Below are 27,952 nucleotides of genomic sequence, written 5' to 3' on the forward strand. Positions count from 1 at the left end.
TACCATAAAGACAACTGCTGAGTTGCTCTGGAATATTTCCCTCCTGAGAGTTGATTTCCATCTTGTTACCATTACATTAATGAGCTAATTATACTGCGAAACAATGTTAATATCTTGCTGTGGCGCTGTGGCGTTCCCCCTCGAGAGCTGGGAGGCACAAGGTTGGAGGAAATGAAGGTCAGATGTGGCCAGTAAGAAGGAACAGCTCTCGGCTACATAAATAACTGTCTTAGGAATGCCCTGGAATAGGCATGAACAGCCGTGTCTTCCCAAGACTGACCTGAACAGTCCCCAATAAATAAAGAATGGACTGGGAACATCCTGCAATTAAGTACTTTTATCAGAGACCGTTATGTCTCCTTTTTGTGTCCTTCCTCGGGTCCTTCCTTAGAGCTAACCCCATACATGTAAGATACCGATACACCAGCAAGCAAGATTAGCCTAGAGCGAGCAGCTAGCGAAGGTGCGGTACAAATGACAGTTGAGAGCGTCAGGCGTGTTTTGTGTAGCTGCGCTGATGCGAGTGTGTGTGGATGCAAAGTGTCGCTGTGCTCCTGTGGCTGCAGTTGTGCTCAAGCCCTGCAGAGTGCTGGGGGGGGTAAATCAGCTGTGCTGAAAGACAGTGGGATGACTGTGTTTACTGGGCATAGCTTTCAAATACCAAGTACTGCAGAATGTAGAAATTACATCAAACCAGAGTATTTTCCACACGCTCTAGAAGCCGATATCCCTTCTTGAAACTCAGATGTTACTAAATGCATTGTTTTCAAGGGGTCTTCCAGGTCAGTCACAAAGGACAATTGGTGGTTGTTGCTTTTTTTTTTCTTTTGATTGCAGCGTGCCCACAGCCGTTAACACTGCTTGGTCACTGCAGTCAATATAACCGATGCGTGCCTGGAAGTAGAGTACACTGTGTTGTGAACAAAAATGGGTGGAAGACAGTCAGGACTGTTGCATTTAACATAAAGCCTCTCTCTAATCATGAAGTTCCCAGTTCAAGCCATGACTCTGCCATGCGTTCTCAGATACTTTAGTCCAAAACTATACATCTTGACATTTTACTGAATCAAGTCTGAGTGAATTGCCTGGGGGAAGACTCCAGGAGCAGGGCACCATCCAGGAATTGAACCCACAACTTTCCAGGTACAAGTCCAGAGCACTAACCTTTCCTTCTCTTCGTGCCCTGTCCTTGATGAGATGTGCTCTTGGCTCTCCTGAAGCAGAGGTTTCCGCACAATGAATTGTCTTGTCCCTGCAGGTTGCTTAGAGTAAAGGTTTAATAACAGATTATCATTCTTAAAATCATGAAAAGAATTTTTGATACCTGTGAAAGAAGTAGGATTAGCGTTTGCCCAATTTGGTTAATGAAGGCATATTTTTTGAAGCAGGCCCATTATTCTTCTGTCGACATACATTTACCGCAAATGCAGCACTTCAGAAGAGAGATTTACCCTGGATCGGTCCTATGTGCTGTGTGCCTTAACGATAGAAAATGCATCAGAAATCCTTGAGTCAGAGCTACTGAAAAGAGGAAAAATAATTCCTACGAGCCAGAGAAATAAGGTTGGTAGAACTACTCGGGAACCTTTAGCCACAGGTTGTAGTGTCTCCTGTGCGGTTTGTTTTCATCATTTTTCACTAACTGGGCTGGTGAGCTGGTCCCGTGAGGGAAGCTGCCTTTGTCAAGAACAGTGCTTCCTCAGACTCCCAGCAGGTGCTGCTGAAGAGGAGACTGCAGTCTTTTCCCAGTCAACCGCACCTGAAACCACAGGGTCCTGTCAGCAAAGCAGCCGAGAGAAAAATATATAACGATAAATATGAACAAATGTAAACATGCTTCGTTAGAGCTTCTTGTCAAAGTATATACCCTTTTATCATGATTTGATGACAAAATACTTCACAAGTGACCAGTATTTTGCTGTGGTCTTGACTGTTATCCCAGTGAAATTCTTCAGAATTAAAACTGAGAACAGGAGGCACTTCTTTACCAGAAGAGTTGTGGGTGTATGGAACAAGCTTTTCAGTCATGTTCTTGAAGCCAGTGCCATGGTCTCTTGCGAGAAACAGCTGTACAAGATCCTTAGATCAATTAACTGCTACTTACCAAACAAGCTTGATGACCTCCTCTTGCTTGTAATCTTCCTTATGTTCTAAAGACATATTATGCGAAACCAAATTGGGTCTAATAGCTTTAATTTCAAGATGCAATTACATTTACAGGCTCGTAACTTCTCTGTAAACCCCTCCCACCACAGGCCTGCCGCTGAAGTACAACTATTGTGTGGATTTCTTAGAAGGATTAAGGATGTCTCAGTCACTGAGGGCAGAATCAAACGAAAGAACTCTGGAATCATACTGAAAGACAGGGATTGTCTGAAAATACAGGAGAAGGGCTTCTCTGAGACTGGCTCACACTCTGACTGGTGCCTTTTTTTCTTGACAAAAATGTTTTATCCTGTTCAAAAAATGGATTTATCCCTTTCTGGAATTTGTCCAAAAGTCCCCATGGTGTATACGGAGCCCCTGGGCTGGCTGGACACAAGGGAGTGGGGAAAAAGTATGCAAAGACAAATGCGAGCCATAAGACCCTGAAGCCTCAGGCAGGCATTTTTTCTAACACTCCCTTTCTCAGGTGAAGTATCTAACCAGCTTAGAGGAGGGCAACGTTTAATGGCAAGATTCATCAAAATGTCATGAAGGATAAAACAAACCACTGTTATAAATTATCTGTCAGGTTTGGCAAAAACACAACCTAGAGTCACTCATTTCAGTGGTTCAGACAAAAAAGGAGAAAAAACAGTCATTTCCAGTAGTATACCATAACCTCTTATTCTAGCCCTGATTTTAGCAAAATAGATATGATAAAATATGTCCTATTCTGAAAGTTTTTTTTTGTTGGCATCTTGACATGGTGAAGATGATGGCGCTCTTTGCTCGTCTGCTGCGTGCTGTGTGTGACCCCTCTTCTGCCATCGTGAAGCATTTTGAGAAGATCGTGCTTTGCATTCATTCACCAAATCAGATTTGGGAAACATTCTTCTCAAGTCCTTTGAAGAGGGCCTGTAAGCAGTTTATGGCTCAGTATCCTGGAAAGCACAGCCCTTATCTCAGTTTTCAGATTGCCGTTTCGATTTTTTTCCCCCAAACCATCTGCTCACTTCTATCTGGGCTGTGGAGTGATCCAGGGGCCAGTCATAGGATGACCATCATCCCAGGGTCAAGACAGTGGCCTCCCAGTTCACCTCCACTTAGGAGGCCCAGCATGGAGCCATGTGGAGCTGGGCAGCTCTTCTGGCAGACCAGTGCCTCTGTGCTTTGCGAACATGTTTCACCTACAACATGTTTTAACCATTTGTGTCCCCTTCCAAGGAAAGAGTCAGTCTGCTGCCGGTGACGAGGTTAAGCTGTTTCGAGTAGGTGAGGAGATTACACAGCTTATTATCCACATCTCTCTTTCCTCCAGGCCTGGCAGCGTGGTGCAGCTCGGAAATTTAATCCCATGTCTACAAGATAAGGCTTTATTATAAAAAGATTAACAATATGCCCGTTGTTTTGCTCCGCGCAGTCTGGCAGCTGCTGGAAGTAGGGGTACTAAACGCTGGAGTCGAGTTCGGGGAACGGAGTGGCGTCGGATGTGAATTTGGAAAAGTCTGGAGAGGGAGACATTGGTTAGAAGGGTACTCGGAACTTTCTTGTCTGAGGAAGAGGAATGCGGTTCGTTCAGATAGACTGGCACACATTGGTCAAATGTGCATATTTTCCATGTAACATGAGAACTAAAAGCATGTCACTTCAACCAAATTGCTTCTCAAAAGTCTCTGACATTGGCTGTCAGCGATGAAGGCAAGGCTGTGATTTTTTTTTCCCAAATCAGATTGAAGAGTATAATGTTTCACATTAATAAGGTGCAGTGATTAGCGCAGTTAGAAGAAGGGAGATGTATTTATAGCTCTGTATCACTCCTTTTCTGAAGATGCAACTAGGAAAAGGGAGAAAGTGCTGTATATTATTTTGGCGGGCCAAGTATTTTTTTTTTCTAAATAGCTCCCGTATAAATCTTCTGGAATCTCCTGTGTTCCGTTTTATGAATGTAACCTTAAAAGGTGATCTACCCTTTCCAGTAAATAAGGATATATAGTTTTAGTGTTTGATAATGATTCCACAAATGCGTGTTGAGTGTTTAAGTCGCTCTCACAAACTCTTTTCCGGGAAAAGAGGTTTGAGATTTTGAGGATCTCAAAAGTGGAGATTTGGAGGGTGCCAACTTGTCTATCGCTCCACTGGCCAGGGCAGGATTCTGCAGCCTTTTACAAAGAGATTCCACAGTTGAAGTGTAGATGGGGAAAGGCTGTCATACAAGCAAAAGGAACGAAAGGTGCTTATTTCAAACAGAGAAGTGTAGTCTCTACTTCTCTGTGTGGGACAAATGGCAGCTGCACCTTGTGCTGTGCTTGTCTGTGGCGCTGCAAGCCGCAAAGCCAAGGTATCTTGATCACCTGTGTCATTTGGTCAGTTTCCAGATTTTGCATTTCAATGGTCCAAAGATTTTTTGTTGTGGGTATGGCAGAGTTCAGCCTTGAAAGCGATCTGGTTCTGAATGGCCGAAAGGATTGTGGTAAACTGTAGAAGGGGCATTTTACATAAAGATTCACTTTTGTGTACTATATTCTGGGTGGGAATCACCCAATTGTAGACTTAAAGAGTGATTTTAAAATGTCTAAGAAGCATATTGGTTAAAAAATACCACACAGACAGTGCAGGAAAGATTCTTTTCCTGATTTGACACATGCACATCTTTCTTTTGACCTGTAAAGCAGATAGGTGAATTATTGCAGTAGGGAAAAGATGACTAAAACAAAGTAAAAGATGAAAATTGGCATAGAGTGACAAGTGTGAGAAGTGGTAACTTGTATCTTACACAATAATATGTAGAGCCTTTTGTGTTCTTGTCACAGAAGGTTTGTATTCAAATGGTGACAGTTGACAGCTGTTTTTCCCTTAATAAGATTAGGGTAAAGAAATTAGTTGTACGCTCTTTAATCTGCCATTTAACAGTGCAAGCCACCTGGGGCCTGCCTTATCCTGTATGCTCTGAATTTCTAATGAGGTCTTGTAGAACTCAGCCCTAGAGAACGACTAGCACACTCCTCAACACAAACCACAAAGGCCTTTTTTTTCCTGGGTTCCAACACCCGATTTAAGGTTCCGAAAAGGAAAAATAATCTTTTTAATTTTCCTTCGTGTGAACTCCCCAAGTCACGTGCGGGAATTTTTTTGTATCACGGAACAATTTTGTGACAGTTCTGTTTATTTTGTTTCATACGTGACATGTCTGCTTGGGCAGCAGTCTCTCACTAACACCTGCGTCATACTGTCTGTATCGCCCACTTTTTTCTCATGATCCCACCTTCACTTCTCCCTGTCAGAAGAAAGCTGTGCTGCTTCTTTCTGAAGCTACTCACTCTGGTTAAATACGCCTTAGTGCTGTTGGGTCTTTGCCACTTGTACAGTCAGCTTGTAAAATGTCCTTGCCATACGCTGACAGTACACATACAGTAGGGATCTGCTTCCAACAGGGACAGACAACTAAGGACCCCAGGAGCTGAACCTTCGATTTTCAATTATTAAGAATAATTAAGACATTCAATACAAGGTGATTTGTCTTTTATCTAAAAATTAGTTCAATTAAGTAATTAAGATCAGGTTTCTGTGGCCTTCGAGGACTGAAGTGGTCCGGCAAAAGTGTTTCTGTATGTTATCTTTCGCACAACATGGAGTGAATGGCCTTTTTTGGTTTTGCTAATTTTATTTCTTAACATACTGCTAGCACATTGTCTGCTGGCCACTGGCTATCTGCAAGATATAAAATCCTCTGGTTTTGTTACTTTCAGTTTTTCACAGCAGTTCTTCCACTGTGTTGATCATTTGGTAAACACACAGGTGACTGTTTTTGTTTTCTTAGTGCCTCTCACAGCATTTGGTGAGCTGAGCTGCACATCTGTTACAACCTGCAACTGATAAGACCGATTGCTTTTATAAAGCCCCCTTAGTTCTCCAATGTGGCGTGAAGTGACTGTTTTAATCCAAGCTCACTGTTTACGTGTCAGTTTATGCAGAACAAATTTCGCTAAAAACAGCAATCCTCTTTGATTAAATCCTTACAACACTTGCATTTTAATAGTTGTCATCATATTCTTTTCAGAAACGTAATAATGAAAAAACTTTGATTTGAAAGTAGATTTCAAATAATCATTTCTGCAGCTTTCCATCCTCAATTGGAATGATTCTCTCAAACGTACATACTCCAGGGCATTGAAATCATTCCACACCACTTCTCACTGTGCTCCTCAGGAGTGGGGATTTCCTTGTTCTGTAGTGGAGCAAGCGTAAAGCACATGTTCTGTGACAGCTCTCCTGTGATCAGCACACTGTCTCAGTTTTATTGGAGGAGTCTTCCTCTTGTGTTAATTCACTAAACAATCTCCGGTGTTTTTCACTGTTTATTCTTTCAGTTGATAAGCCTTTTTCCCTGTTTTGGATCTGTCCAATGATTCGGAAACTGGATCAACTGCAACCAGTGCATCTGGCTCTGTTTCATTATTAAATGTCACTCTAGAGCACTGGAAACTTTAGCACCTTTGACCAGGTACCTGTAAAACAAGTTCGGCAAATTGAAAGCCATTATCAGAACTTCTTGTTTTCGTAGCTTAAGGATAATGAGTTCCAAGCAAAACCGCAACTGCGCTGAAAGCTTACATTTGCACTGCATTTCCTAGGGAAGCTTTCAGACATGCGTGTAATGGGCAAGCCTATTGACTTTGACATCCTCTGCTACAGTGCTGCAGGAGATACAAGAGAACATCAATATGAAAACCAGTCACAATGGAGAGGCCTGGACTAAACTCTTTTAATAGGGTTTTTAAATTTAGCCAGCGAGTCTCAGAATGGGAGCGGATTCTGTTGCTGAGAAGCCGGCTTGGCAAAAGGTATACAAACGTGCCTCTTTTTCCAGGCAAATCAATCACTCGGTCTCACCGCTGGTCTGCTGCCCAGAAAGCACAGTTTGGAAGAGTTCTCACGTTACTTATGTACTCCAGCTGAATGGAGGCAGTATTATCACTCCAGTCAACCATGCCCTTTCCTTTTTGTGCTTTGATATTTTTTAAGAGACAAGCAAAATCGCAATAATTATTTTCTCGTGTTTGTTTGTGGATCCACTGTAACTATAGCTTGTAGTGTAAGCCATTCCTAAGATGAAAATTGAAGGGAACTGGTTTTGAGAGTGAGAGGTAATCCCATTCCTGCACATCGCTTGCCATCAAGCCTCAGGTGACTGCTCAACATGGCCATATTATAGTGTGGTTTTGGAATGAGGAGCACTTTCAGAAATCACTTGCCAAGCATTTTTATGTATGTTCTACGTCTCTGTCGAACCAAGTGTAAAACAAATAGCCAGACATTTTTGCAAGTTATTCCCTTTTATTAAAATGATGTAGGGTATATTATATTGTTTGCATTTTGCTTTAACTAATGTTCAATTTACAGGATTGGAATTTATGTTTTAGGATGCTATGTTTTCTCAGTTTAGACTTTTATGTCACCTACTGTGATGTAGATGCTTAATGAGCTTTTTGTCTAAGTTCATGTGGCTGCATTAATAGTCCTAATCTCAAATATGTCTCAGTAAATTTGGTATTTTTGTTCTAATTGGCTGCAAATAAATTATTATTATTTATATTATTATTATTGTCCACAGAGGCAGTTGACCTACATCACAGTGTGGATTTTTTTATTGAATACGCCATTGAGGTTTTGCTGAAAATGGGTAGCAGATGTGTTGGTTATGGTAGATATCAAAATGTTTACGGCTTGAAATAAACATGGTCTGCCTTCAAATGGGAAAATCGGATTCCATTCTTAGAAGGAGAAGAAATGACGTGCCACTCTGTTTTTGGTTAAAATATACAGTTGTCAGAAATTATTAGATGATGAAAGTTGTTGGAGGGCAAGTGCGTCAGTCTAGAATTAGCCTTATTATCTCTTACATTAATCTCCTCTGTAGATTGTTTAAAACAGACATAAAAATGATTGAAGCTTGTTCACTGGCTAATTTTTAATGAAAATCTTTCCTCTAAAGCTCTGCAATTATTACATGGAAGGTAAATAAACTGCAGTTAAAGGTTTGTGCTTGCATTATTGAAAGACCTGTGACGCAATAAAACAGTGTGCATTCCTGCAGCAAAAACACAAATCTTTTAGTTTTAGTCTGCAGAGGATGAGTTTGATTTTGAGGTAAAATGTTGATTTTTAAACATTTTTCAATCTGGCCCTTGTATGTGGAAAGGCCCATATTAAGGCTTTCCTTCATGGTGATTCCACAAGAAGGACTACTCCTCTGCAGCAGAGCACCAGAGACTATTTAATAAACTGTTGTAATATAGAGGTAAAAAAGGAAAACCTGGGATGATAGTGGTTGACAGGACCCCAATTGTATACTCATTCTGTTATGTTCTGATAGGCCATTCCACAGACCCTTAATATCCTCTTGTCAGCCGACTCAAAGGCAAAGTCAAAAGGCACGCCTGGTTCGAGACTGCTGTTGCACTTTGAGGAATTTCCTGACATAACTTTAATTTGTGCATTTTCCGTTCTCTCATCCACAGAACCCTGTGCACAGCCATAAATACCTACTACCTAGCATGCAATACCTGCTACAGCAATTGCTCTTACATCCTGTTTGGTAACAAGATCACCTTCCTAATGGATCTCCTCATACATCAGTTAACGGTACGTACCCGCTGAAAGTCACACAATAAAATTATATTGCAATCTGGGTGGATATGTAAGGATAGGCATAAGAATAGGCACTTGTATTTCCATGAATGGCTGCTATTGTTTGTCTAGCTCACTCTCAGCTGTCACTATGTCTTTTTTTGTTCTTTCTAACTTGCACCGTAGTGCTCGCTGTGGTTTGTCCTAGTTCAGCAAGTCCTTTCATTTCTTTCCATTCTGTGCCGACTTGGTCCTTTCTATTATTTCAAACCACGTCAAGAGAAATTAAATTCTCCACACAGAGAATCCCTTTTAATTTCTGGTGACCTGTCTATCATAAGATATTTAGTCTACAATCCTTTTGCTGAAACTGGGGGGGGGGGGTGTATAATTCCATGAGCCAGGCAATTTGTTAATTGAAAAGTTATGTACGTGCCCTGAATAATTTAAGCAGAGCACCACTGGAATTGGCTAGACATTTTCAGATGCAGATGAGCACTCCGATAAAAGAAAGGTCTACTGTGGTTGTGAGGGAGGAAAGGGGATTTTAAATACACCTTTGTTTGATCATATTTTTACAAAAACTAGGTCAAATATAAGCGATGCAAAGAATCTACTTACCCTCAAAGGAAAAAAAACCTTCCTAATGATTTTGTTAGTGTTTTTTTTTTCTGGCAAGTGGAACCTGGGAGATATGGTGCAATTGGCTGTCCTGTGGATATAATCATTATGGACTCGGTTTTAATTAAAGGCAGCGAAAGACGCATAGCACCAGACCTGTTTGGCACCAGATTGCTTTCAGCAGTGGGAAGGAGGCAGAACATAGGCTGTATGGCTAGTTGCACATAAGAGGATATCCTTCATCACTTTTTGCAGGCCGTACGCATCAGGACATACCAAATACCAGAGTCTGTCATTGTGGCTTCACATGAATAAACATGCAGACCTGAAACACAGTACGTTCTACCTACCATGATACCTATCCACACAGCCAGCCAGAATGCACAGCCCATTCTTGAAAAAAATCTTTGGTGCATTTTTGTGTTCCTAATCTCAACCTGCACATGAGATTTTTTTTAGGGGGGGCTCCGTATACAGGTACTTTCATTTACTGTACCGTAGAGAAGACATTGATCTGGTATCTGCTATCAGTTTGAACAAGGCAAGGTCGGCGTTGTTTTTCTTGGGATTCATCTGTGAAGCAAACTCTGAGGATGGCAAGACGAAAAAAACCTTAGCATTTTTACCCCACGGAACGAGAGCAGTAAAGAGGTTTCTGTGTAGCTGTGTCCATTAATGATGTTTTCAGAAAGCAAACCTTTCTTTTTTTGCAACAGGCATTTCAAACTCTCTGTAAGTGCATATGCTCGTTATTTTCATGAGTAAATGGTGTATACTGTACATACGAAAAACTATACAATCTTAATATTATCAGTCGTTTTCGGTCTGAAAGCGTGTACGCTGATAAGACTGTCTAAGCCCTGTAGTTGGCGTGCCAACAATTTCCATACCGTACTGGAGGGACAGTTTTTGTTTCTTTCCTATTTTTTTTTAGTAAATCGTTAGTTGTAGTTTGTTCACTGCTGATTTTTGAGATTACTCAGTTGCGAGTTGGAAAGACAGAGGTCAGGTGTGTGACTGCAGGGCTCAATTCAAGCAGCCTGTGGCGGATACCTCTCTTGAGTGGCGTTGATAGAAACCCTGCTCCCTAAGAGCTCTGTGCATGTCTGTTTGTGTGTGTGGCATGAACTTCTGCCTGCACTCCTGCCCTGTAATTAGATTTGCTGTCAATGCCTCCACATTTGCCAACATATTCTTACTGTAGTACTTACTTGTTTATCTTCCTTAAGATTCAGATGGTTAAATGTTTTATTGACCCACTGACTTAAAATGAATCTGGCTTGTTCTCTGCAAGTCAGTAAGTCTTTTTGCTCTGAGAACAGTGAGTTTCAACCATGGGTCCAGGGACTGCTGTAGACTAAACGTGTTTCTAGTCCATCCCTAGAAACAGGCAGCCTTTCTGACTGCATGTATAAGGAATCTGTTGATAAACATTTAACAATTTTAGCTAATTATTGACTGACAAGTTTAAATTAAATGATTTAATTATTTCAATTTGATTTAATAAATATTGGGGCATAGCTGTGAATGATCTCTAATGGTCCTGTATTTTCTACAGGAGTGGTAGGCAGTGTGCTTCTATGTCATAACAGTGTGTCAGGTCTATATGGGTACCAAGGCTGCTCATAATGTGACAGTCAATGGCCGCAGTGCAGTGTGCTCTTATAGTAGCACAGCTGACGTTTCCATCTCCACTGGGCAGTGGAGTGGAGAAGGGCAAGTGTATGCAGGATTGCAATATGACAGTTTCTTACAGTTCATTTACCATATGTCTTTAGAACATGTGTACTGTATGTAGATTTTCGGGTCTCTTTTATGCACCAACACCTGTAGAACTAGGAAGAGCTGTTCAACTGGTCACAAAACAAGTTGATTCAGGTCATTACCTGCCCAGCTGGACTGAAAGCCTTGTAGATACACCAGCCCTCCTGGACCAGGACTGGGGACCCCTGCTGTAAGCACAAACCACCTCTCGTCTGCGAGTTGTCTCATGTTTGTGCCTTTGGAAGCAGAGTATAGAATCTGCCCAGCTAGCCAGGTTATCTGAACAGAGTTACACAGTCTGAAGGTTTCCCTTACAATCTGGAAATACTTCAGAGACTTCTCACTTGCCAGCTTCTGGCATGCAACCAGAAATAATCTGTCACAGTGAGTTTTAACCACCAACTTATAGCCCAAAGCTAATGAATAATAAAAAAGCGTGCGTGTTGTTGTTTGTGTTACAGCGAGACAAGATTCCAACTAAGACTGATGGGCTAAGCAAGTGAACAAAAGGAGTTTTATTTGTGTGCTATACCTTAATTGGGCTTATTTTAAAATGCATGCTGTGGTTTAAATGATCCTGTTCCTTATTGTTCACTAATGGACACCAAAACTAGGTCAGGCCAAGGTAATATTTGAAGGCTTCATTGGTTTTGCTGACTTGTTCCATCAATGCTATTCAATTTTTGTTTTTTTGACAAGGAAGAGAATTGACTAGAATGGTGTCGAGCTTTGAGGATGATTATTTTAGAGCAAGTCCTTGTCATTGCTAATTGTGATAGTTGATTGTTTTCAGGTTTCTAGATGTTATTTTTTCTATTGTCATTCCTTCCCGGTCAAAATTGTCAGGGCTAGCAAGCAAACATGCATTAATGAGCAATTTTAGGGTCCAATGACCCAAATTTCAAGATTCAGTGAGCCATCATGATGAACCCCTTTTACATTTTAAATAAGATGTAGGACCTGAATATTATAAGCTGCTGACAGGTAGTTGTCACTAGTTTTAATCATAATGTCATCTCGATATTTCTAAGACCTTCATGCTCTCATTGTGTTTCCTGGGCATCAGAAAAATGATCCACTATGTGTTTGCAGTGTAATTGTGGTTTCTGAAATCAGGATTGCTAGGTGAAAATGTGCTTGAATGGTCTTAAATGTATCAAGGCAGGCTGTAATAGGAACAGTCAGGACCTTTCAGGATGGAGACAGACATGTGTATGATTAGGAACCTCTCCTAGACAGTTAAATAAATGTTAACAGCTTTATGTGAGTGATACTTTTTTCTCCATCTCTTGATTTTTTTTAATTTGTGCAATTTTGGCTGTTTGCCTTTTTTTGCATATCATGGTATGAAATTACACTTCACATATTTCCTAGACTAACAGTATTTAAAAGGGAAAATTAGATACTGAATAAGCATGATGAATAGGTATGTGGTTATTGTTAGCAGTTACAATTAGATGAACAAATTTCTTGTAATAGTGCCCACTTCAGTCTGTGTGGTAGACAGGCAAATCCCTCAACTGAATTGCTTGGTGTGCATTTCCCACTGACAGAGCAGGACACCTCCTCGAGCTGTGGTGTTGCATCACAGCAGTTAATCCCATTTAAAGATCCGAAATAAATATACAAACACAGCAGGCAGTTTGGCAGTGCAACTGTGCATCCAAGCATCCCTACAAGGGTGAGAATGGAAATGCTTTGAAAAGCTGAAATCGCTCGTCGGTTTCTGAGAACAAGGAACAAGTTTGAGTGATGGCTATATAAAAAACCCCAACACCGGGATTTCTTTTTGTGTGCTGCGCTGTCCAAGAAGTCCTGTGTGTTTGACTGGTTTTGTCGAAAATCTTTTTCTTCCTGATTTTCCACCTCCAGCACTACGTCCCCGATGAAGACCAGTCTATCTGTGGGCGGAGTGTGAATAAGCAGGTCTTTGAGGGGCTGACGACGGGACTGCTCCAGACCAATGCCGCAGTCCTGGATTTTCTGCTCTCTTCCCCTCCTGAGGGTGGCACTCCTTCCAACACACCCCGGGTATCGCCACAGGACACCAGAATCAAGCCCACCTGCGCTGAGGCCTTCAACAGTAGAGTACAGGATCTGATCAGGTACACCAAGCTCCGTGCTGCTAGCAGAACTGCTAGTGATGCCACCACCAGCCTTCAAGAAGGCTTGGAGCAGTCAGAGCGCTGTAAGAATAAGATGACAAAATCTGGAGGTGATTGATATTTGCTTATAAATTATACCTGCGTATATTTAACGAAGGCCGTGTCAGGCTCAAAACTTCGGGGTCTTGGAGCAGTTCCCGCCCTGATCGCCACTCTCCATGTGGAATCTGCATTTTCTTCTTGTGTTCATGTTCGGTTTCCCGGAGAGCTTTGGTTTCCTCCCACCTCCCAGAGACGGGTCTGATGAGCTATTTCGGATTGTTTGTCCCAGGGCTGGATCCCTGCTCCCCATTAGGAAAATAGCTGGGCACTCCACCTCATTACTGTGTCCTGCCGGAGTGTCTGTAGTGCCCATCTGACACTTTTCATCAAGTGCTGGCTGCATAGATGGATAAGTATGTAAAATGATATGCAAAGACCTACTGGCGTAGCTCCCCTCACCAGGCATTTTGCAATAGTATCTAGCCCAGGTCTAAAGAATGGCATACATAGTTGTAATATTTTAGTATAATATTACAGATTTCCAGCTCAAATACAATATGTCAGTGCTGTATCACAAAGTAAAATAGTATAAGAGCTCAGTATCTGTCTGGAAGTTATTTATTTTGACTTTTCATTTCTGGCCATGAAGTTGACTAATATTGTACTACATGTGCATTATATTCTAAAGCATGCGACTGAGTCTGTTCGAATGTGCTTGTTAAGTTAAAGGTTTGGCAGGTTTGCTTCTTAGTACTTACATTTCAGCAACACTGTGTGATTGTATTTCAAAATGCTTACATATAATTGTGAGGAGCTAAATGTTTGTTTTTCCTTAGAAGGAGCTCTTGAGATTATTCATCTGAAACCTTAAAACCAAACAAATTTTAATCTGGCTACTGGAAATAGTTGTTGCTGAGCATTATTATGTAGGCCAGTCAAACCCCAGCAACACTGTTTTCTATCAAATGCTTGAGGTAAAACAAAGTATTTTGCAAAACCATTCTGAAATACCTTTGTGTAAAGGAAAATGTTTTTTAGGCAGATTTCTTTACTGGATAACCTTAAAAGTCATTTCATCCCATGTCATATTGTTTTCTTTTGGTTGTCTTCTCTTTATTAGACATGACACTGCATTTTTAAGAAAGACACTTTTTTTTCAATTCAAATAAAGGCTAAAAGAAAATATATCGTCTTTTAGGGTAACTCTACAAGGAATTAAGATATCTTTTGCTTTGCTGGACTTCCACCCACATCAGTATTCAGTTGAACATTGCAAACACACAAAATAAAATGACAGGACTGAAAGTTGTTATCAGAATTAGATTTTTTAGAGATATCTTGTGGGGTCACACAGCCACTTCAGTCTTGTCTGCTTTTTTGTAACAAAAAGTTCTTGAGTTCTCATTTGGACCTTCAGCCATGGACCCCAAACACTGAAACTGAAGGGAGACAGGACTGATATTGCTCTTTTATGAGTGCTTCTCATTGTCAAACAGCCAACCAACAAGAAACACCTGTCAGCCAATTATCCCAATAAATAAAGAGGATGAACACGATCAGTTTGACCCAAGACGGTATTAGTAATAAAATGTTTGAGCTCTTCTCATCATTCATTTTTTATGAGAAGTGATCATTCTGACTGGCGTCCCATCCAGGGTGTATCCTGTCTTGTCCCTGTTTCTTGCTGGGTTGGGCTGCGGCTCCCCTGTGACTCTGTATTACTTCACGTGCTTAGAAAATGGATGGATGCTTATCTTTAGAATTCGGATTTTAAAAAAAAAGTTTCGGTTTGAGTCCAAATACTATTGGAAAGCACAAAATCTGAATTCAGATATATTTCAACAAGTTTTATTAAACTGACAAGAAGGACGGTTAAGGGAGAAAATGCAGCAATAAAATAAATTATAATAGAAGCATAGAGAATTTATTTAACACCACTATTTTTCATGTATAAAAACTGGTATGATATGCGAATAGCCATAAAAACTAGCCAAGACACTTCAGGTGTTGAAACCCAGGCTGAAACCCAAGGAAAAAAAGAGGATTTCTTAGCTTCTTTTGAGCTCTAATGAAGGAATACACGAAGATAAAGTCATAGTCTTTAGTTCAAGTGACCTATTGAGGTGAGGTATGGGGGGATTCTAGTTACCAGCATTTGAGAGCACCTCTTTCAGGTGACAGCAGGCAACAAAAAGAAAGAAAGAGAGGCAGAGCCAGGGAAGTCACGTTAAAATTGCAGAAGGGTGTTTTCGTCTGAAGTGAATAGGCGTTGACGTGGTGGGAGGTCTTGTGATTGATAGCTTTGTACCGTCATGGACATTCAACACTAGGTGAGGATAAGCCAGGAGTCGGACACACCTTGGGGCAGACATACCTGAGCTGGAGACAGAGGCCCGAGGGCCGGGGGCCGCGGCGCTGGGAGGTTGGAGGCCTGGCGACGGGGAAACGGCACAATCCCGAGGGATTTGTTACTGAGTAGGCGGAGAGTGACTGCTCCTCAAACCTGTCACACGCAGACAGATTAGCAATATTATAGTAATAAGACACAGCAGGAGGCTTTACCTTAGAGGTGAGGGATCAGATGTCATTTCTGGTGTTTTGGGTACAAATTACAGTGTAGCCCTTTGTGAGTGTCAGGGGCTGAGCAGAATGTTAGTGCTAATGTTCTAACTTGTAAACTGGAGCGTTTTTAGGCACAGAGGATTGCACTTTGGGTTTTTTTTTTCCAAAAATGTCTGGACATGTCTGCAGAAAGTTATCATTGAAGAAAATAAAACTGGCCAAGCACAAAGTCCTGTATTTCTCTAATAGTTTACCTGACGGGATGAGTTGTTCATCATAGGGTTAAGGGGCATTTAATCAGATTCTCACCACTGAAGAAACTTAAACTTCAGGACTGCAACAACTCTGTTCACCAGCCTCTCTGTGTTTTGGCTTGGCCCGTGCTCTCATTTTATGTGCACAGTCCACCTCTGTATACACCACGTGTAACCATAAATAATAAAATCCTGTAGTTTCCAGGCCATCAGATACCTCGAACTAATATAAAGTAAACACACCCCTGAAATATGTTATGCATCATGAAATGTTGGGAAGCTGGCTTTCCCAAGTAAGGAGACACGCATTTTATAACTTGTTGTGACAGCTCCCCTTGAATTTATGTACAGAGAAACACCAAATTCATGCTCTGCTATGGTTTTATTTAGTTATTTATTTTGAAGTGTGTCTAATGTTTCCAAGGAGTATTTTTATTCCATGTGAAAGTGGCGATCCTCTTTTCGTTCTCTTGTTCTTACCCCCCAGCTATGTGGTGAACATGGGCTTGATTGACAAGCTGTATGGCTGCTTCCTGTCTGTGCAAGGCCCAGTGGATGAGAACCTGAAGATGGCCGCCTTTCTCCAGTACGGTACCGCGCTGCTCCATGGGATGTGCAAGCTGTGCTTCGCTGTGACCAGCCGGTGAGCCGACCCGGAGAAACGGGCATTCCTTTCCCCAGATCCCAGGCCCGTTGCCATGTCCAGCTGTGACAACCGAACTGCTTCCTTACTGGTGTGGAACAAGGCTGAAACGCACCTGTCCAATCCGATCAGGGCTTATAGCGCAAGAAGGACGTTCGGTGTTGTATTGTCACCAGTAGGAAGACATGATTATGCAAGTGCATTTTTTGTTTCACAGTGTGAAAATCACAGAATCACAGAAAATCAAAGATATTCAGCTTTTAGCCCAAGTCCCTTATTGTTAATCAGTTATATAATTATATTTGGATATATGTGTGCATTTATAGCCCTCATAAAACTGGATTGCTTTTGGTCTGCTGAATACAGAGCCACTGTGAGTTGAATCCCATTTTGACTCTTTGACACTGCCCAGTCCAGTGCTTTCAGGACACCAAACCAGACCAAACCAAAACCATACGATTTAAAAATAGCAAATTTCAGCATGTATGTAGAAAGCACACATCAAAGTGATAACTAATTGAAGTATGTTTAAAACATTTAATCTAAGGCTGAAGCCCAAAATCTGTGATTGTGATAAAAATATACACTTACAAACTCGTCACTGCTTTTTAAGAAATGAGAATCAGATTCATGTGATTGAACCTTGCCTTTGTCATTTGCGATCGAATGATATTTTACCTCTGTTAAATGACAACAGTGCCTTATAGCTACACCTGCTGAGGGCTGTATCAATGTGCAGCTCTTCGACACTCGCTGGAACATGGCTGTCACCGAATCTCTGTGAGAAAGAGATCGAGATCATGTTCTTACTTGCATGGGCTGGAGTTAATGAATGATTCATGCCCTAGAACTAAAGCAGGATTTAAAATGACTGTTGTTGTATCCTGCATAATCTGGATATGCACCTAGTTTGAATAAATCTATCATTTATGTCTCTCGGTTATCTTTTAGAGTATCATTCCATATATTCTTTGTGATGGAAGCAAAAACAATGCCAACAAAATGAGTTCTAAAGAGCTACACAGTAAAACTACAGACCTGTATGCAGAGTAATTTAGGCCTGGTCATAAGCTGCAGGTGGAATTGTGGTACGTTCTTTAAGAGTTCGTCTGTAACAGGACCTCTTTATTAGTTATTTATATATTAGGCAATGTTTTTACTTATGGTGTATGTAATTTAGGAAACACATTTAAAATAAAGTTTAGCCCGTGGCTGCTTATAGCAGCTTAAGTAGTTTTGTAGGTATTAAATATGGGAGCTGTTTCCCTCAATGAGGCTAGTGGCACATGCATTAAGCTGCATTGTGCAACAACCTTAAGAAACATTGAAGTTGAAAAGCAGACAGAGATTTAACATAAGGGTTTTTGTGTAGCAGGGCAAAGCTTTTTCATGATTTTCAGTATTCCATATGCTCTTACTCCTCTTTTTGTGGGAAAGACACTGGATCATTTTGCTTTTCTACTTGTCATTTCTTGTGTAGATTTCTTTCCAGTGTTTGTTTTGACAATCCATTGATTGCCTGGGTCTGCCGCACACAATCCTGATTAAACCCAGTGTGCAGCCTGATCATTTGAACACTATTCACTGGGACAAGGTATCATGCTCTGTTTAATACATACTGACCTCAGCAGAACGTTGAATGTTGAAAAAACTGCCCCTTCATAAAGTAAAACGACTTCCGGGATCAATGCTGTGATGCAGTTACTGTTGTACCATGCCAGAGGAGATAAATTAGGGAGTCTTAAAGAGCTAATTGTCCTTTTCTTTTGAAGTTCTTACCACCTCTTGGACGTTTCACAGCTTGTTGTGGCTTATTTAGGGCAATTCAAACTTGTATAGACACAAGTGCTCTCTCCCTATTAGAAAGAAAGGAGGCCCTCTTATTTCAGGGTGACACAGATCTTTTTCCTGTTACTGATAAATTGTAGGCGCACTTGTGTTTAGATTAATGAAGTGATACAAAATTATCTTGGTAAGCATCTTGCTCACCTCTTACTTAGAACTAGCAAACTAAACTAAATTAACTAAATTTTTAATAACCATTGTTAATAACAATAACCATTGTTTCCTGAAAAGACAGCTTTTTTAAGACCTTCAGAAACATTAGGTGCTTTAGAGAGATTTGGCATGAACAAATGAAGAATGTAGTATCACATTAGAATAAAAAGCACTTCCTGCAAGTAGCATTTTTTTCTTTTTTCTTCCTGTAAATGTGGAACATGCAGGAAGACCTAGAAATGTAAATATAACTGCAGATTGACTACAATATTTTCAGTAACGTAAGAGGAAACTCTAGAGCCAGTCATTCTCCACCTGTCAACATAAGTACAGAGTAAGAAGCTATTAGAGTTTAGTTTGCAGGTCTGATTGGCAGCTTCTTGGAACTCAACTTAATTCAAGATTTTTAATTGTGCTGCAGGAATTTACTTTCAAATTCACTTTCTTAGTTTATAGGTTCTCATTTATAATGAAAAGGTGAGGAGTTGCATGTCAAAAGCAGTATTCTATGGACCTTTTCCATGTAAGGTATCAGCTAACATAATTTCCCTTTAATAGTCAATTTTGTTGATGAAGGTGTACCATTTTTTCCCTTTAAGACTAATACGACTGCTAGGGTAAATAGGATCTACTTTATTTGCAAATGCAGATGTAAATTTTAATCAGTTAAGCAATCTCTATAGATCTTTTGGAATGCATCAGGTTGTTCTGAACTCTTCATAGCATTTCTTAGACACACGTCAGTAGAAATCATGCAAGCATTATTTAGTAAACCTTGAATCAACACTTTCCACTGGGCAAAATTATTGGGATTGTCCTAAGTGTCACCATACAATTGGCCACTGGGATAGGGGGTTAGGTTCATCAGACAGAGCCTCCAGTCAGCACTATCTAACCAGTAAGGTGCTTTGCAGCTTTGTGTCCCAGACAGGTTGGTGTGTCAGAGGAGCATGTCTATGAGTCTTCACTCCTCCTGTACATTACAGACCGCCTAGTTAAATAATAAAACTAACTGGTTATATAAAAATAATTCCAAAATCTGTAACTTAGGTTCACGTTTTCTGCACCTAATGAGTATAAATATAGTTAAGGATGTGAATGAGGGTGATTTGTAGCCTTTCTCCACATATCCTTGACGTCTATGTGCGTGACATACAGGGACCTTTGGAGAAAGCCTGTTACTTCCATCTAGTTTTTCTAGAACAGGCCATGTTAAACAAACACAAAGGCCATGTGGAAACTCGGCGATACATTCGTCTCCAGCTCTGTCTCTGATGGTGGCATCAAGTGCTGACTTCTGACCTCTTGGCTCCAAATGGAAGCTCTTGAGTGCCAGCTGACAGTGCCGACAGAGCTGTGTGCATGAAACACTGCGACTGGGGGGTGGGGTGGGAGAGTGTCTCCAAGGTTGGAAAAAAGCCTTCTGGCTTTCCTTTCCTTTTCTTTTTTTGCTTTTTGTCATATTCTCTCTAGACAGCCAGCCAAGTTTATATGGATTAATGTACTGTACACTTCCAGAGACCTCAGCAAGTGATTTAGCAACACATGGCCGTAGGGAGACTGAGCACATGATTAAGGCCTTCTGCTTCAGGACTTGAGAATGTTGGCATACTGTACATGATGCTTTGCTGTGTTTAGCCTATAACAGCAACAGGCAAAATGTTCTGATTACTGCTAATAGTAGCATTTCTTACAACAGCTAAGCATCTGTTTTTGAGTGTGGGATAGCTTTTGATCTAAAATATTTGCAGGATTATTTAGCATTAAACACATTTTCCCATCCGGCCTTGTGTTTATTTGCAAATTCAGGTCCATTCTGTGTTTGTAATTTTTTTTTAATGTGTTGCCGTACCTTACATTTAATATTTCCACTAATTTGTAGACAGAATCTAATTAAGAAGTTAGTTAAATCACTTGTTATTATGGACATTGAGGGACTCCTCTTCTCAAATTGCTCTGACGTTCGGGCAAAAACAAGTAGGCCTTTTCATGCTACAGTCAGTATGTCTGAGGTATTTAGTAGTTCAGTGAAGCTCTAATAGTCCTTTGCCAAGACATAAGGACCTCTGAGCCAAGCTGGGAATAATCAGGAAGACCAGCTATTTCACACCCTGATAGGTATTAGTCTTTCTGCATTACGGCTGGGAAGCTTTAGTGTGTTTTGGCAGATATGTTTCACGCAGGCGTTGCCCAGATGGTGAGTAGGAGTAATCTGAATCTTATTAGTATAATTATGTTTTTGTCACCGATTTGGAAGACGCTTTCATGCCCTCTCTAGTTTGTTGCTTTTTGGTTTTCAAGACGTAGGAAGAGCTACAAACGGGAGGAGATCATTCAGCCCATCTAGCCTGTCTGTTTGGTAATTAGTAGCCAACCTGCAGGAGTCGGCCAGCTGTTTCTTGAGAGACGCCAAGGGGAACAGCTCCAGCACCTGTCACCTGAAAAGCTTGGCGTTCAGAAGCATTTGAAGCCTCCCACCCCTCAGATCTGTTCTGGTTTCTGACACCCAGGAATTTGTGCACTGCTTTAAATCCCACAGTGATACGTCCAGCTTGGTGCGCTCAACATTGCGGCAGCTTGCCAGAAGCCTGTTTGTTTGCCAATGCATTAACATTAGAATTAGACAAAGTTGACTCTGGTCTGCTTCTGTAAGGTTTGGCGGGACAGGGGTTAGCAAAAAACATGGGTTTTAAACCCTGCAGTAAATTTGCAGGCTGCAGTAGAAACCCTGAGGAAGTTTTAGGGGAGAAATTTCACAGCTGAATTTGTGATGTCTTTCTCACTTGAACTTGGAGGATTGCTCAAGGTTTCCCAACATCACAGCAATTCTCAGTTTCTCAAGAACAATGATTATTTACAGTAGCCGTCCAGTACCATAGATACCTCTTTCATCCGTTCATCAGAAATGGTGGCCGATAGATGCTGCAGTTAGAGCAGTGTAGTAACTTATGTTCATGAAATCTTGGTTGGTCAGGCAGTAAGTCTGTCCCTGTGGTAAACCACTGAAAACTGAAATAAATACAATGAAGGGCTTTCTGGTTTCAGAAACAGACATGGTGCTACAGCACATGTGACTAAATGACCTGAAATATCTGAACACCACCACAGCATATCCACTCAGATTTGGAAACTATCTTTCAAGTGTTAATTTGTCAAAAAATGACTCCCCATCAGTCGTTAGGTCAAAACTCCAAACTGTCATGTTAAACAAAACTCAAATCCAAGAAACATTCAAGCTAAGACTTTGGTCAGAACATGTAGCGTTTTCTAGTACTGGACTTTATTCAATAGAGTGAATTAAATGTTAGTTTTGTGTGACCTACTTGCTGAATGCGGGATTTCTGATTGTCCTCCAGTGACAGTCTGGTGACTAGACAAGCTCAGTGAATGCAGCAGTTTCAGAGAATGGATAAGATACATGGGGCATGTCCAAGTGAATAGAAGTGTGTGGATAAATAATGACAATATAATATAATAATGTCAATATTTAAAATGCACTGTTTTACAGATGCATGTTTTTACAAAGATGCAATTTGTTTGAAGTCCAAATGCCAGTGTTTAGGCAGCAGGGCCACTGTCATGTCAACACCAAAGAGGCTCTGTTAGGGGTCCTTGCACAGAACACACAGTTCAGCACATGCACGTCTTTCTGGCCTTAAAAAGCACAGTAGCTCTTCTGAAATAAAGTAAATGCACAGCAGCATCAGTAGCACATGAATGATGCCTGACACTGGACAGTTGGCTGAGCTTTCTCATTTCACCCATTGCTTTTGTCAGCTCCCCCAGCATATTTGACAACAAACGGCAGGATCCAACTGGACTGGCTGCGCTGCTTCAGTCCACAGATTTGGTGGGGGTGCTGCACATGCTGTACTGCATCCTCCTACACGGGGCCACGCAGGACCCCAACACAGCCAGTCCCGTGGAGGGTTACCCCCAGAGTGTCATCCAGGTGGCCATCCAGAGCATTCGCTTCCTGAACAGCTTTGCTCTTCTGGACCTCTCAGCATTCCAGGTAAGACTCCCAGAAGCCTCTGCTCAGTCCCAGAATCCTTCTCTCTGGGGCTGTCGCACTGTCCGCAGTCAACAGGCTTATTTCTGTTTTCAGGACCCTAACGATTTATACATTTTACATTTTTTGCTAAAGTTTAATGACCCCCCTGCAAAAGTCCGTTTTTAATCGGCAGACCGTGATATACCTTACTGTTTCATATCGTTAGATGTGAAATTTGTGGAAATCTGAGTGACAATGACTGATGTTTTTTCAGCAGAAAAAAAAAATCTAAAAATGTTTTCCAGAAATACATGATGCAAAAACTGTTGACCCAGTTTTATGAAGTTTTAGAGTGGTTGTTTTGTGCCCGATTTTTTACATCTAAATGGAAACATTAAATTTGAAACCACCTTTTGTGTTTTTAAAGAGCCTTGCAAGAACATAACCTACAAACTTGACAGTCCAAACTATTGGTCCATCAAAAGGTCTTGTCAAGGGGGAAACCCTTTCAGTCTCATAAGCAGGGGTCCTCATATTTCTGTGCTTGGCCATTAGGCAATGCACAAATATCCTGACTCCAGTAGCTTGCAAAAGATTCAAAGAGCAGCTCAGTGGAGCTCCTCAGCTTCTCAATAGGAAGCAGCATTTCCTTCAGAAGAAAGGGAACCTTTTGTACATAAACTTGTGCGCCCTGTGACCTGGAGTAATCTGTTAAGGTTAGACAGAGCGCAAGGGGTCATAACATAGGTGGACATGTATAATTAGTATAGGAGACATAGCTTCTCAAGCATCCCCAATGAGAAAGGCCAGCAAGCTCTGTCTGCTACATCGGCAACCTTGTGGGAGGAAACAAGGGCATTATTCATTTTTTAATGTCATCATAATTATGCTGGAGCTGATCAGTTGCCACTGAGCTGCTCTTGGTGTATTTGAAACAGCTGCTGGTCAAAGCGTTTCAATAGGTACTTTTTATGTACATTTTAAATAATACACTTTATGACCAAAGTTGTAATCACCTTGTGGTTCAAATTATCCTGTTCTGGAAGCTAATAGGTGCTTCAGAAGTAGGAGCTGAACTCTCTGGCTTGTTCAAACTGCCTGTGAAAATCATACTTTCCAACGGGCGTTTGAACTTCAGGACTGTATTGCATAAAAAAGACCCTGATCCAACAGCCAATAGCCTTTTGAGAAAGCCACCTGCTTGTTTTTACCCTTGTGTGCCTGTGTATTTTGTCATCACCTCTTTTGACAAGACCCGTAAACTAACCTGTAGACCCGTGTTCTACAGGTTAGTTCCAGTGCAATAATAGTGATGAACATGTGCCCTATCATTGACTTCGAGGCGCTAATGAAAGCCTTGTTTTGACATGAGCTCAGGAAATAACAGTCAAGTACTTAAATGCTTTTTAAGCACACATTCCCTGTAGGATGCTAAGCAAACCAAAAAGTCTGATGTGTCTTGTGTGTCTAGTAAGATGACAGCAAAGCTATGTTTTGTGGCTGGCTTTGTGAATCGGCGTCAGCGTGGGTTGTTTGAAGGATGCAGAGGTTTACAAGCGGACTGGCCTAAATTAGCCCAGTGCGCTTGGCAGGTCTGGAATGTAAACAGCAATGAGAGACTTGCTCTGGTGGACAGTTGGAGGCAGCTTCTCAGGTATTGTTGTTTGCGCGGCTGTTTAGATGCCCCCACTTGATTTGATTTGTTTCTCTCCTGACCTCCTGCTGCTCTGTCACATTGACATGTTTAATAAATACTGTCTGAGGGCCGCCGATCCTATCTCTTCGGCTGTGGGACCGGAGTCCCTTTTGGGGGGCTGGAGTCTCAGGTGTCGTCTGCTCCTGGAGCAGAACGATCCTCGCACAGTCAGCGAGCGGCGAATCTCAGCGCTCATTCTGCCTTCAGCGGCACTGGAGTTAACAGTGTGCCCTCTCTCGGCTTGTCTTTTCTTTTAAACATTGCTTTCGTCCTCCCAGTCAAGCCTGGTAAAACCTGGGTGAGAGGCGTTTGGTCATACAGCGAACGATACACATCCATTACAAACACGTTGCTTTTCATTTTGGTTTATTAACCTACTGACATCAACTCATTATTACCAAAAATCACAGGAAAAGTGGAATTGCCTTCATGGTGTGCATTGGATACTTCTATAATAGTTAATAGTTATAATAGTTACTTCTATAGTACACAGTATTCTTTTGTCTGTCCTGTTATACTTCCAAGAACTTTGAACTATTAAGAATTCAACTTAGTCAGTCATTGTTTTAGGCCTTATTGTAATGCAGCCTCAGAATAGCTTGTCAGCAGCATGACCTCTTTCTAGCCTCTAGGCAGTATTGTGATGCAGGAATTCCAAGGAAATGATGTTGGTGGACCAGTAGGTGGCGCACTTCCCACTAGACTCACAAAATAAACTTTGTCCCAGCATGGTGTGACCCGGTTGCCGTCCGTCAGATGAGATCCGTTAGTTAAACCAGAGTCTTCGTTTCAGTGACTGCTTGGTCATTAACGATCCCGTGACAGGGTTGAAAAGAAGCAAGTTTTGAAACTCGTTTACCTGGCTAAATTCCACCCTGGACTTGTACAGCCTAGCCTTGCCTTCCCGGAGTGGGATGAAAAGTGCTGCATAAATGCAATTAATTATTGTAACAAATTCAGAACTGAGCTCTGCCTTCCCTTTTGTGCCCCAACACTATATCGCTTTCGTTCTGCCATGCAGGCACCTTGTTTCAGTGGATTGTGTAGAAAGCTGTGCCATGCCCTGCCATGATGGGGCAATGCTGTGCTGATGCTGTCCTGATGTTGGCACTGCAGTGCCCATTTCCCACAAGGCATAGCACCACCAGGAGAAGAATGTGGGTTAACAGCCCTGCTGGAGGATTCTAAAATTAATGTGTCGCCATAAACATGGGGCACAAGCGACATTCAAAAGCTGCCGATTATTGCTGTCTGAACCATAAAACACCCATCCACAAATTCCTCAGATAGCAGGAAAGTCGTGGGTCAGAAAGAAACACCCTGCACTGCCATGGCCAAAACAGAAGCCTGCTGGAACAAACACGTTTTCTGTAGTGCACTTCCTGCAGTCCTGTGAGTTTCTGCGAATATATCAAATCAAAAAATGTCACAGAAATAACTTATGACCGATGCGTTCCTGAAAAGTGCCACTCATCTTGATACTTTTGAGAAATTAGCAAGTCATTATCGTGCTTATGATTATGTGTATATATATATGTGTGTGTGTGGCATGGTTGCTTTTTGTCTGCAAAGTTGTACAGTTCTTCTAGGGACATCCTGGCCTGCTTTTTTCACTTGAGGTTTTCGTGACCCCCGGCAGGCACAGGGTGGAAATATTGTGCATGAAAATGTGGTAGAAGGGTCTGCGAGACGTTCGTCAACCAAGGGGTAAATGGCAAAATTCCAACCAAAGATAATTAGGCTATGGGCTTTATCCTGACGTTTGTTTGGTTGGCTGGTTGAATGAGAGTCTCATTCGCAGTTGCCTGGCTGCTTATCTCTTACTGTGTTTTGTCGAAGTCTGTTCTAGGTGCTGAGGGTCTCTCTCTGGCCTTCCGCCACATTATCAGCTCCCTGCTGTGGTACTGCTCCCACCACACCTGCGAAGAGCTACTGCACGAGGTGATCATCTGCGTGGGCTACTTCACCGTCAACCACCCCGACAACCAGGTAACCCTTTCTGCTCAGCCGGCCCACTGCCCCTGGAGACCTGCACAGAATCGGCAACTGGTTATCGAGCAGTGCAGTCCTGCCCCCGAAGATTAGTGTTGAATTGAAACGTCGATTAGGACAAACAGGTGGAACCTGAAATCGAGGGGGGTGCGAAAAATTGTTTTCCTTTCTCTTCAGGCGTTGCCCTTCGTCTTCCTTAACTTCTTCCGCGTGCTGGCTAATCCAGGCAGGCTCCTTCGCTTTTAAGTATGGGTAGCCCTCCTGTAACATGACCGACGGTCCTGAAAAGTGCCACTCCTGATCGCAAAGTCAAACAGGAATTTATTAAACTGGGGTGGAGCGACGCTGTGGGTCCACATCCCTCCAGAGGCCTGATCTCCCAAATAAAAACTTTCACACACATTTTTGTCAGATGTTTATGTAGTTGGACTTTAAGTTAATTTTTAAACAGATTGATCATTTTGATGGATTTCATGTAAAATGTGTAGGGATGACTGACTTGTTTTGGGTGGTGACGAACGTTGTGAGAAATGCTGGAGTACCCTTAGACACATCTGGACTGCACAGCTGTCTTCTGTCCCTTTACTCTCAGTGAGCCTTTTAAATGTCATTTATTTTAAAGTCTCAAAGTAACATTCAATGTATATTTTCCCTGTTTTCTTATGATGTTTTGTTTAGAAACTCTTCGTTTTTAAGTCTTTTTCACACTGTTTCTAGCTTTGTATTCATTGATTTTATATTAGATTTTGTTTAATGCCAACATAAGGCACTCACATAGATAAGATATTTTTAGATGAATTCAGTAAACGTGAGAGGATGGGAGATATTCAGTGGCTGGAGGAACTGGAGACAGAGACTGAGCAGCTGCCTTTGTGTCTCCCAAGCAACTATTCATCCCAGCATACAACTGGGTACACCTGGCAAATATTCTGGCCATTAAAGTGAGAACTAATTATTGTAAATTAAGGAGTGGTATATATTCTTGAGATGCGATAAAACAGATTCACACAAATTAGGAGCACGTAAATCGAGAACTACTTGTATGAAAGTTGTGAAAGTTGCACAAAAATTTGTCCTGTCCCCTGTGTTTATTCCTAATTCACTAATTAAATGAAGAAGCACGTTGGGTTTTTTTTTTAAAAAAAAGGAAACACAAAAGTAACAAAAGGTGCCTCTTAAATTTTTTAAATGCCTTGGCACCTTCGCCCAGTCCAGCAGCTGTGTGATTCAGAGTGACCTGTTGTTGTGAGGTGGCAGAGCCTGCATGTACGGAGCAGGAGAGGATTAATCTGCTGTGCACCGCGTGTTGCGTAACTGGCTTCCATGCGTGGTCTGTCAAGCTGGCACCAGTTCACAATGTCTCACAACTGGCTGTCCTTTAGTTAAGTGAAGCCGGTCCCATGGTGCCAGCCGTGGACTCTTCAGGGAAAACGTTGCAATAAAAATAATGCCCTCACGCATGCCACAGCCATTCAACAATTTACGGGCAGATTACAGATTCTAATTAAA

General features: G+C 41.6%; 1 protein-coding gene across 5 annotated transcripts in view; it reads left to right on the forward strand.

Moving 5' to 3' along the window:
• Nucleotides 1-27,952, forward strand: part of scaper (S-phase cyclin A-associated protein in the ER) — a 129,627-nt gene that overhangs the window by 87,561 nt on the left and 14,114 nt on the right. For all 5 annotated transcript variants that reach the window (XM_088641542.1, XM_088641541.1, XM_088641543.1 and 2 more), the window contains 5 exons: nucleotides 8,664-8,787; nucleotides 13,030-13,262; nucleotides 16,608-16,763; nucleotides 22,539-22,776; nucleotides 26,291-26,440. In XM_088641542.1, coding sequence (XP_088497668.1) covers nucleotides 8,664-8,787; nucleotides 13,030-13,262; nucleotides 16,608-16,763; nucleotides 22,539-22,776; nucleotides 26,291-26,440 — 901 coding nt within the window. The remainder of the gene's footprint in view (nucleotides 1-8,663; nucleotides 8,788-13,029; nucleotides 13,263-16,607; nucleotides 16,764-22,538; nucleotides 22,777-26,290; nucleotides 26,441-27,952) is intronic.

Source organism: Lepisosteus platostomus, chromosome 7 (genome assembly GCF_059453375.1).
Source record: "Lepisosteus platostomus isolate fLepPlt1 chromosome 7, fLepPlt1.hap1, whole genome shotgun sequence".
NCBI lineage: Eukaryota > Metazoa > Chordata > Actinopteri > Semionotiformes > Lepisosteidae > Lepisosteus > Lepisosteus platostomus.